We start from the raw sequence: 11,648 nt of genomic DNA, 5'->3' as shown, positions 1-11,648 counted from the left end.
GCATCCCATATGGGTGCTGGTTCTAGTCCCGGCTGCTCCTCTTCCGATCCAGCTCTCTGCTGTGGCCTGGGAAAGGAGTAGAAGATGGCCCAAGTGCTTGGGCCCCTGCACCCACGTGGGAGACCTGGAAGAAACTCCTGGCTCTTGGCTTCGGATCAGCGCAGCTCCGGCCATTGAAGCCAATTGGGGAGTGAACCATTGGATGGAAGACCTCTCTATCTCTCTCTCTTTCTCTCTCTGTCTGCCTCTCCTCTCTCTGTGTAACTCTCACTTTCAAATAAATAAATAAATCTTAAAAGAAAAACACACCATCTCTGGGGTCCCCAGAGGCAGTCCTGCTGTGTGCTGTGGCAGGAGGGCTCCTGGGCCTCCAGAGCTGGCCGTGCAGGGGGGCGAGGCCCCTAGGGACCAGCCCGCTGTGAGAGGGCTGCAGGAGGCACCGGAGCAGCGTGCTGCGGAATCCTCCCTGCGGCGCGCCCTTGGCCATGGCAGGCCTGATGCTGGGCTGGAGCGCAGGCCTGATGCTGGGCTGGAGAGCGGGCTCCACCCGCCGGCCCTGAACCTGAGCAAGCTCCGGCTCATGCTTGTCCCCTCCCAGAGCCCCTCCGCTGTGCTGGGAGCTGGGGGCATGTGTGTCGGGGTGGTGAGGGTCTTGCCTTCCCACACGCAGACTTTGGTGTCAGAGGCCTTCATCCATCTCTCCGAGAGCTGTTTGGACAGAGTGGACGCGTCACAGACCAAAGAACCATTCTGTGAACAAAGACAATGCCGGGGGAAACTCCCAGCCTGTTTGATGACCTTGGCCCTGAAGCCAACGTAATTCCTGCAGATTACATTGTGTTCAAAGGCACTTGGATCACGGTCTGCTCTCCCAAAGCTGAAGCGCCCGCCCACTCTCCCTTCCCGCGCCCTTGGTGTGCTCGGTGATTTCCCACGAACCTCTTGCCAGGCTCCACCCACAGACGGAATCGCGCGGGCTGGGGGTGGGGGGTGGCGGCAGTTCTCCACCCCTGTGACCTGGGACAAGTGACAAAGTTTCTGTCCTTGGATCCTTAGTGCAGAAAGCAGGGACACTGCCACCTGCTGTAGTTCGGAGGCGAAACAAGATAATAAACGTGGACCGCCCAGCCATGCCTGGGACCCAGCTAGCCATTCTGTCATTCTAATTGCCATTGTGTGGGGGGAGCCGAGGTCACGGTGTCCAGTCTCAAGGAGATGCGAGGGAAGCAGGGAGGGTAGCTTGATCCTGACACGAAGGTCGCCTGACGCCCTGATCGCACGTCCTGGCCCTGCCCGTCCAGTGCAGCACTGGGTGTGGTGTGCGAGCCTGGGCGGCCAGCTGCCAGCAGGAGCCGTGCAGAGCCCCAGCGGGCAGGCAGCCGCTTCCCAACAGCCCGGCCACAGCCACAGCCGGTGGCCGCCTCGGACACACAGGAAACGTCACTTCCGCCAGCTGGACTCTGCAGTGCCAGCGCCCGCGCACGGGCGTGCGCTGGGCAAAGTGGCAGCCGGGGCCAGGTGAAGGCATCTCTGGGCTGGGGCTGACCTCAGGGAGCCGGAGTGGATTGTCTGTGGGACATTCCTCATGTCCTTGCTTCCAGGGACTTCGGGTGGAGCTGAATTCTGGCAGCCGGGCAAGGGGCCCAGGAAAAGCTGGCCTCTGGGGACTGAGCTAAGGGAGCGGCTGGCTCTCCCGGCCGCTCGGGGAGAGAGGGAGGAGAGAGCTGGTTGCCGCAGCGAGCTCTGCCCCTCCCTGCTCGGGGAAATGGGCCCCCGTGGCCCCATCTTCACCAGAGCTGGCGCCAGAGTGCAGGGTCGCTCAGGTGCCCGGGGTGTCCAAGGCAGGCACGTCTGCCCCCACCTTTGGAAAGGAGTCTCGGTGTCCCTGCTTCCGATCCCCCCCAGGCAGCAAACTCCTATGCTGGTGGTCGTCATGGAGATAGGTGGCCACCTGACCGCAGACCTGGGGTCGCTGCCCAGAAACCTGCAAACCAGGTCTCCGTCTGCCCACCCTTGCAAACTCCATGTCTGCCGTTCCAGGCGCCATGGCGGAGGGCTGTCTCTCCCAGCGAGCGGTGCGTGGCAGGGCTAGGGCAGCGTCCGATCTGTGTCCCGCTCTGTCCCCAGCGTCGGTCATGGCTCGGCTGGTACCTACCAGGTTTCTCCTGCTGTGACACACGAGCAACACCAGGCATCTACTGGCGAACAAAACAGGCGGGAGGCCCTGTCCCCTGCAGCTTACATGCCAGTGCAGGGAGACACTAACGTGTGTGTCAGGGTGGCGGTGGGGGGCAGGGAGCATCATCGGGGGCTTCCCCTGGGGAAATGAGAGGCCACTGGAGTGTGCTAGGCAGTGAGCGGCTTGGCTGGACTTGCACACAGCTCCTGGGCTGGGAGGGGCATGAGGGCTGGGAGGGTGGAAGTGGGGAGCCCGGTTAGGAGGTCCCCGTAACAGTGCAGACGGTGGGGGCAGCGGAGGCGAGCAGCACTCAGCCCCCGGCTCTATGAGCAAGTGACAGCTGGCAGGATCTGCTACTGCACGGGGGTGGGTGGGGGATGGGGACGCGCAGCGATTGCAAGGGGCCTGGCCTCCGCACCCAGAAGCACGGATGCTCCGTGTACTGAAACCGGGAAGAACCCAGAGCGACATTGCCCAGGGTGAAGTTCAAACGTTCAGGCTTCAACAACCGAACCAAGAAAAGCCAGTAGGCCATTGGCTCTGGGCCCGAGCTGGAGACAGACACCTGGCAGGTGGCCGCATGGCTGGAATTCAGGACACTGCAGGCGGCCACCTAGGGAGGCGGCTGTGCAGAGAGAGGGAGCTAGAAACAGCGTAGGCATCCTGTGTCCACGCAACACACCACCCACCCGCGGGAGCACTGGGAGGATGTTGCCGGGAGAACCCCGTGGCCGGGGCTTCCGAGCCCAGGCCCAGGGATGAGGGCAGCTAAAGGACTGCAATGCCAGTCTTACCCTCAGGGTCCTCATCCTCATTTTTCTTCAACCGCCAGTGCCCAGGGAAGGGGCTCAGTGATCAGCCCTCGGCCAATGTCTGGGCAAACCCATTCATAAAGTAATCCTCACAACACGTCGTGACGTAGGATATGTGTGGCTGACAGCCAGGACCAACCCCGCAACGGGGGGGGAGGGGCAGGAGAGCAGGCAGGAGTACTGTTTATTGAGCCACTACTATCCCACAGACACCGCGCGCAGTACTGACACGATATCACTCTGCACAGCCCTGTGCGGTGGGCTCTGTTGGTTACAGGCATTTTGAGCTACACTTTGCAGAATGAGAACTGGGAACTTTAAGATGAATTCGGTATTAGTTCTTGTACTTTTTATTTTTTGAGCCACAGAACTCTTCTTTCCAAACATATTTTCAAATGACTCCCAGATCTAACATAGATAATGGCAACATTTCTCTGCCAGACTTCTGGGGCACCCATGAGAACGTGGGGTCTGCAACCCAGGAATTGGAAACGCCATCTTCCAGGAGCCTGCGACACTGCTGGAGGCAGCCATGGGGGTGGGGGTGGGGCACACCGACGGGGCAGCCAGCCGACGACCAAGCCAGCGGTCAGCTTGAGAAGCCGCACTGGCTCCCGGAAGCTGGAGCCGCATTCGCTGATGACACAGAACATCGCAGAAGAATGGCACGAGGGCCCCTCAAAATGTTCCCCGAAAACTGGGGTAAAAGGCCAGCTTCTTTTTGCTGCCAGAAAATTTTGAAACCCATGCGTTTTTTTCAGGACACCCATCTTCCATTGAAGGTTCCGGAGGCCTGCGTGTATGGATGAGGTCAGCCGAAGGCCACTCGGTAGCGAAAATGACCTTGACGGAGGAGAGGAAGGTGACTTTCCCAGCGTTCACAGGCCATGCCTCTGCCTACTTGGCACCACAAATACATGGGTTTTCTTCATGAAGTTCGAGCAGGGCGAGAGGGGTGAGACACAGGAGGGAGTGAGCGGCTTCAGGTCCGCCGCTGGCCCTAGAGAGAGCCCAGCACCCACGGTCAGCAGGTCCCCTCCCCACGGCCAATCCTGGTACAAAATATCACTGACACCTGCAGTTCCTGTTGCAAGCCTTTTGGTGTTGCTAGGGCACCTCGATGCGGTACAAAATGAAGCCCCGAATACTGAGATGGCCCCCTGGTGGGTGTTTTAGTAACTTCAGGCTGCAAGCGGGTGAGCCCTGCTAGCCACACCACAGCGCAACTTGGGCACCTCCCTGGCGGCTTCGCTCCCTCCTGATGCGCCTGGGGAGGCAGTAGTTGGCGGCCCAGGTGCGCCTGCTACCACGTGGGAGACCAGGATGGAGTTCCTGGCTCCTGGCTTTGGCCTGACCCACACCTGGCTGTTGCAGCCATTTGGAAAGTGGAATCAGTGAATGGAAGATCACCCCCCTCCCAGTCTCTGTTGTCCTGCCTTTCAAATAAATACTTAAAAAATTAGCAAACAATGTCAAGGTGCTTTATTGAAATTTTCCCAGCTGTCTTCTGGGTAGAGAGTTCTCTCCCTCCCTCTACCAACACTGAAGGGGGTCTGAGCCCGGGACGGGAACTGGCTCACAGACTCAGCATCACCCATACTGGACAGAGCTTGATGAGTTCATAACACACGTGGCCATCAGGGTGTGACGCCTCCAGACGCCACCTGTCCAATCCCCAGCCCCTTCTCTCATCCCCTACTGCTTGACCTCCAGTCTCTCTCTCTCTCCCTCCTTCCAGTGACAGGAAACTCACCATTTCTTTGAAAAGCAGTCCTGCCCACAAATGGCCACAACTGTTTGCTTTCCCATACTTCATTGTACACTGCCCCTACGTCTCCCCAGCCCATCCTTTTTGGTCCCAACTCCCAGCACCAGGAAGAGCTGAGTCACCTCCCCCACAGAATCCCTGCTCCTCGGTGTTTCTCAGCGGAAGTGCGCAGGGTTGACGAGCGCCGTGTGCTGTCAGGAGCTGTCCGGTGCGTTGCAGAGAACAGGCTAGGATTCCCGGTCCGGGGTCACCAATCCGGGGGAACCTCCCACCCCGGCCATCATCACAACCGAGAAAATACTCCCCCATGTTTCCAAATGGCAGCTCCACAGCACGCCACGCTTCCTTAGCTGAGCCCTTGGGCTAATGGTTCCCCACACAATTGCAATTTTCAATTCCAAGGGAGATTAAAAATGGCGCTCAGACAGGACCCTGCAGGATAACCTTGGCCTTGCAATCAGGCCTCACCAGCTCAAAGAGGGCCAGACAACCAAACCTGACAACCTGTACAGTAGCTCCTGAACGGGGCTCTGCTGTGGACACATGGGAAGCTGAAGGCTGCGCTGCCAGTTTACAAAGCACACCCTGAGGGTTAACCTGCAAACCGTTCAACCGTTCCCCCGTGTGGGGAACAGATTTTCTCTCCCGGAAGTCAGAATTTCCAGATGCTACTGCATTGGCGTTTTCAGGACCTCCTCTTCGTGACAGTAGTATAGGTGCCTCTCTCCCATAAAGGCTTCCCAAGCACGGCCAGCGGCTTAAACACAGGCCCCTGGGACTCAGGCCGGCTTCAGGGGCCCCTGGAACTGCCTCAGAGCAGTTCCGTGAGCTGCAAAGCTGCCACAGACTAACCAGGCCCTTGTCCCCACTCTGCCTGCCAGGACAGTTTCTCACCTGGACCCAGGACACTGGCTCCGCTCGAGTCAGGGGCACGAGTGTACGCTCAGTAAATGTTTGATGCCCGCAGTGTGCTATGCCAGTGCTCTCGGGGTGGCTGAGGGTTCCAAGGCAGTCCCCGCTGCAACCCAGGCCAACCCCCACAATGCAGACGGACCCATGCCACCCACGGTCAGGACACGAGCCCCTGGGGAGGACCCCTCCATAGACCCCACTGGGCTTGGCTAATCCCCTCCTCTCCACTGCCACACAACCAGTGATTGTCGACGACAAAGGAACCGAGGCCGTGGCAGGAACCCGGTCAGAAGCGACCGCCATTGCGCACCTCCCACAGTCAAAGTGGACTGGCCACTTTGCTTCCTCACCCGTGACGGAACCTTGGGTGCTGCTACTGGGCAGGGCAGTGTGACACTGATGGCCCGCGGCACACACTGGCCCTGACCCGAGGGATCTGGACTCCCAGGACACCGGCACCACAGGCCACAGCAAGTCTGGGCTGGCCTCGGCTTCAGGGGACATCTGCTGAAGCTGGCTGGGATTTCAAGCCTCCGCGACTTGGCTGGAAGCCAGCCATGTGCCGTGTTTGTTGCTGTCCCTCTTGCATGCCTATCTGGACCTTAAAAGGCAGCGCAACAGGGACGGCCGAGCAGAGAAGGCCCTGGAGGCAGACAGGTGGACGCCTCCTCCCTGCGCCGAGGGTTTCAGTGCAACCTGCCTGCCCGTCTCTTCCTGTGGACTTGAGAAGACTCGGCCCTGCTCAGTGCCTGCCGGGTGATGTCCGTCCTCCTCCTCCTCCTGGCATCAAACCACGGGGATCCAGCTCAGGGCCCACTTTCCACAGGGGAGGAAGGGGACTCAAACAGCAAGGACCCTGGCCCTCTGTGCCTGGGGCCCCTTCCTTCATCAGATCTGGACACACAGAGTCTGGTTCTCCAACCGCACTGGAAGAGCTGAACACACGCTGAGTGGCGCTTGTCACGCGAGTGTGGAGCTTGCCAGTAAGAGAGCGCGTTTGCGGGCCCTGGCACTGCACGGGCCTGGGGCAGTGCTTCTGCACCTGCTGGCTGGGTCGCGCCTTATCTCTGAGCCAGGAAAGACTTATGCAGGGTCACCGAGGGTGGAAAGGGTGAGTCCGAGACTGGCCTCCCTGCGGCAGCACCCCCCAGCCCTTCACACTCTTCCTTCCTCTTCTCTGAGACGTCGGATGGGGCATAGTTGGCCAGGAGCCCCGGCTCACCCAGCCACTGTGTTTCAACAGAATTCAGTGTGCGTTTCATCCCAAGGAGAGCAGCCGATGTGGCTGAAACTTTCCTACACCATCATTTTCTGCCATAGGAACAAGAAACTCTTCAGAGTAAACTCAGAGAACCATGAGACGAGCTAGCCACGTCCAGGATGTCCACCGCTGGACCCGGAGCTTGGCTGGACTTGAGCTTGCCGGCTACGGCTTGCATGCACCCAACCACAGCTACTCCCCAATCCACTTGACGACTGGGCGCCGATTCTCTCCTGCATCCCCTCGCAGCTGGAAGCCGTCGGACAATCCTAGGCTCCCGGGCTAGGAGCAAAGATGGACGGCTAACTCGGACTGACACCCCGACTGGCTCCTTATGTTCCATCTGTCAGATGTCGGTGGAAAACAGTGGAAAGGGGAACAGAAGAGGCTCAATTCCCACTGTGAAAGACGAAGTCTGGGAGAACACAGTCAACAAGTACGGCTGACACAGGTGCACTGTTGGTGGAGTCATGCAGCAGGAAGACCACACCCTTGCCTTCCCCTGCACTGCAGGCAGCAGGGGGCCTGTTCCCTATGGCGCGATTCCTCCATGGTCCTAGTCTCTATTCACAAAACCCCTTTCCCTGTGCCCCCACACGTTCTTGATGTTCCCAAGACACCAGGTTTCCAATTTCCCAAGCACACACCAGCAGTGAACACGTGCAGGTCTGCCTCTCACACACATGCAGCTCTAGGCTTCCAGCTGAGGAGCCAGGGATCCACCCTTGCGCGGGGCCCAAGCGTCAGGGTTTCCAAGCTGTTGCTGCTGCTGCAGACGCCCTCGGCCACACGCTCGCCCACCCAGGCCACGGCCACGGGGAACAGGTGACCGGATTAATGCGGTTCATTCTGTCCTCACTGTGAAACTCCCACGCGAGCCAGGGTCGGTTTCAGCGTGGTTCAGGGAGCTCCCAGTGCTCACCGGCTGCGCGACACAACAGGCACATCCTTCCCAAGTAAGAGGTCCAAGTTCAGGAAGCCAAGCAGTAGAGACGATCTCAAAAATGTGTGTGAGGTCCTGGACCAGACCTTCTGCCGGCTCCTCCCTTTCCACTCTCAAATCCAGCTCTTCTCAGCCCTGCACCTGTATCCATTTCGATAATAAATGTGAGCTCTCCAGGCCTGTTTTTGCTTGCAAAAATGCTAACAGTAAAATTCTAGAACTTATTCTTAAAAATTCAAGTTTTAATAATTCACAGGAAAATGGAGCAAGGTCTTTAGCAGACAACCAGCTGAAGGCTCTGTTAGGTGAGCTGCTCATTGAGAATTTTTTGAAGGTTAGCAATCTCATTTCTGGTGCAAATGGAGATAATGTGTGGAGCGTCATAACCGTCACCAGCTTTTATTGCTTCTATATATGTAAATACGTATCTCCCTGGGAGTGTAATTTCATACATATTTCGAAGATTTTAGAAATTATGTTTTATGAAAAAAAAACTTCTAAAACTAACTTTGGTGAGTTGTTTGAATTGCTAAGTCAGCCCCTGGGCGTAAGACTGCCATGGACATCTCTGCCCCCTGAAGTTTGTGCGAAGTGCGCACACTTTCGCCTCCCCCAGTGCAGGATGGGAAAATACAAAGCTTCTCTCTCTGCTGAAGTTACGACTGATCAGATGAGCGGGGATGCTCTCCCTTTTCTCTGAAGTAACGGAGTCCAGAGCAGGAGGGCTGCTGAGGCTCTCGGCGACCAGAGCACGGCAGAGCGGGCCCCGCCCTGCGGACACCAGCAGGAGACGTCACCAACAGTTCAGCGAAAATCTCAAAGGACGAACTGAACTCCTTCGCGGGAACCGTGACGCTCTATTGCTGGCATGACGCACTGAACGACTGCACTCACCTGACTGTTCTCTGAGGAAGACTATGAAGAACGCGTCAGAACAGCCAGAGAGGCCACCTGGAGGGAGAAGGGGAGTCACCCACGCACGGGCGCCGTGGGCGTCCCTGTCCCGGAGGGACCCAGGGCAGGCTGGACGCTTCTCTCATTCAGTTCTCACTCTTCAATCACAGAACAGAACAGCAAGGGAGTACGTAAAGCTGCTGTCCACAAACACAGGCACCTCAGCAACCTACGTTTTATTTTGAGTAAATTCATTATTTCACATTATAAAAAGTAACCACACACGCATATGCATTCACAGATTAATCATCTTTATCATACATCAATATATTTAAAAAACAAATATTTTCTAATATCAATATAGTTATATGCTATTGCATCTTAAAATATAGAAGCTGACAATAGCTTCATACAGTATTATCTCAGGGACTGACATTTTAAAATTAAGAACCGTATATGTTCCACAGGCAAATTTTGATGGAAATATTAGCATTAGTACAAATAAATGCTGTTGACATAGCTTAAGCATGATAGCTTGGAATAATAGCTGATTCAAACTAGATTCATCATTTTAAATTAAGTGAGGACAAATACAACCTAAAATGTAAACAAATTATTTATAAAATAAATTCTTCTAGGAAATAAAGAAAATCACCCATCTATTATTTTTCAGGTATTTATAGCTCAGAGCTTTCAGAAATCCTGGTAGAATCTTCACCGTCAAATTCGAACTTGGGAATGCCCAGGTACAACACATCACCATGACAATCACAGGACCAATACACCCCGGACACTGCTCGCTCCCCTCTCGGCAGGACTTCCCAGTGGAGAGTCCGGAGAGAACACAGCCTCCTTCCGACCCCGCCGAGTCCCCCTGCAGGGCTATGTCAGCCGATTCGGACTTCCCCACAACTTCTACGACACAGACACGACAGGGCCAGCACGTCGCCAGCGTCCTGTGCAGCCCAAGGCAGGCTTGTCTCTCTCGTGGCGGCACGGCACATACCTCGGCTTGCTCTTCACTGGAACACTGGAATTCTGGAACCACATTATTCAAGAAACATATACTGTACCTCCTAGGGAATCTAATTTCAAACATGGAAGGTTTAACATCAGCTGCCGTTATGTCGCTTTCTCCATTCATTAAAAAAAAAAAAAAAAAAAAAAAAAAAAAAAAAAAAAAAAAGAAAGAAAGTAAAAAACAGAAAGCCCTGGCCACTGCTGTAGCTGCTGCCCGCCGCCGCGTCTCCAGGCCTGCTCTGCCTCCTTCATCGGGCGGTGGCTTAAGGATTGGACTTTCTAGATTTTCTTCCGGAAGGAAGGGAGGTGGGAGAGGAGGAATAAGAGAACGGGGGAGCAATGGGGAGAGTGGGGGTGGGGGGAGAGGGAGAGAGAGGAAAAAGAAAACAAAACGTGATAAATTTTCATACATATAATGTTTACAAAGTAAATCAATCTCTACTTTGAAGAAGCCTCATATATGAGGATTCTGATCAAGGGAAAAATGAATTACACATTAAAAGTACTTGGCATTACCTTTAGTTACCAAAAATCCTGTGTACTTCTAACATGGCACTGAATTCACGCAGCCTCTCCTACAGTGTTAACTTTGTATCACCATAGCAGAAGTCGCACAGGCCTAAATATATCACTTGCCCGGTCACAGATATAATATACAGTACACACCTGTGCTTCCTGAAGTCTGCAAGATCTGAAAGTACCAGGTGCATCAGTCTCTAATGCTGAAGAATGTATTGCACAGAACTGCTTTGGTTGGGGAAAACTGAGATAATACTTTTTGAAATCAGTTCTTAGGTTTATTTGCGATAAAAAGGACATTTTTGTTTGGATACGACATGGCTCAAAACTGTGGCTAGTGCTTTGCACAAGACAAGACCAATTCAGATGTCAACCACCTGCTGCAGCCCAGTGGCTGAGAGGCCGCATTAGCTGCACACCACAGGGCACGTGGTCACGCACTGCACACCCAGTCACAGCTCAACCCCAGGCTGCCGGTGCCAGCCCTCCTCCCGCTGCAGAGCATGCAGGAAACCAGACACAACCGGAGGTGGTTTGTTATCAGTGTCTCTGGATTCGCTTTCTAAGCACCAGTTACACACACACCTCAAAAACTCTGTCTTTAAAAAAAAAAAAGAAAAACAGGGGCCAGCCCCCGGCTTAATCAGCCTGGCCCAATGGCGGCTGTCCCAGGTGCTGAACCAGCGAGTGGGAGGTATCGCTCTCTCCCTCCCTCCCTTCCTCTCTGCCTCTCAAAATCCATTATTTTTTTTTTTAAGTAACAACTCTCATTTTTAAAAAGCAAATAAATAAAATAAAAAGGAAACCCATATTGAACAATGAAAACAGACGCAGAAGCACAAGGAAACAAAGAGCTGGCATAAACAGGTGTCCGTGTTGCCATGAAATCTGCGGCACTGGAAACACCAGTGGGGCGCAGAGCGTTCCCGAAGCAGCTGGGTAAATTCCTCGCCGGGGCAATGCTGAGAGGAAGCGGGCTCCAGGGGACAGGGCGACACGGGGCCGGCCCTGAGCCAGGCCTGCCCTTGTGCGGCGGGAACCGCCCACTCGCAGCTCAGTCGCCTGGGGAAGGGAGCGAGGAACCCACGGGCCCTCTGTGGACTGCGGCCTGGGCGGGGCCGCGCTCTCCTCTCTGCACCTGCAGCCTCCACGCTGCCACTGTCGCGGCGATGACTGCATGGGTAGGGAGTGATGTCTGTGAGGAGAGGCCTCACAGTATCAACGTGGCTCCCTGCAGGGTCCTCGTCCGGTCTCTGCTCAGTCACAGTCACAGTTTCGGGTCCCCCCTCCCCGGGTCGTTCAGAACCCCCAGCTCGCTGCCTCTGCTGGCGGTGGGCTTG

The 11,648-nt window shown here is 55.6% G+C and overlaps 1 protein-coding gene across 12 annotated transcripts in view; it reads right to left on the bottom strand.

The window, feature by feature from the left end:
• Nucleotides 1-3,170: 3,170 nt before the first annotated feature.
• Nucleotides 3,171-11,648, bottom strand: part of PPP4R4 (protein phosphatase 4 regulatory subunit 4) — a 104,691-nt gene continuing 96,213 nt past the window's right edge. For 4 of the 12 annotated variants that reach the window (XM_070065576.1, XM_070065574.1, XM_070065575.1 and 1 more), the window contains one exon: nucleotides 3,172-10,077. In XM_070065576.1, the coding sequence (XP_069921677.1) occupies nucleotides 10,053-10,077 (25 nt within the window). In that variant the 3' untranslated portion in view covers nucleotides 3,172-10,052. Of the gene's footprint in view, nucleotides 10,078-11,648 lie in introns of all 12 variants that reach the window. The other 8 variants (XM_070065579.1, XM_070065578.1, XM_070065572.1 and 5 more) reach the window with 5 other exon arrangements.

This window comes from Oryctolagus cuniculus, chromosome 20, assembly GCF_964237555.1.
Source record: "Oryctolagus cuniculus chromosome 20, mOryCun1.1, whole genome shotgun sequence".
In the NCBI taxonomy this organism is placed as follows: Eukaryota; Metazoa; Chordata; class Mammalia; order Lagomorpha; family Leporidae; genus Oryctolagus; species Oryctolagus cuniculus.
Note: the sequence above shows the minus strand (reverse complement) of the source record. Positions and strands in the feature narration are given on the sequence as shown.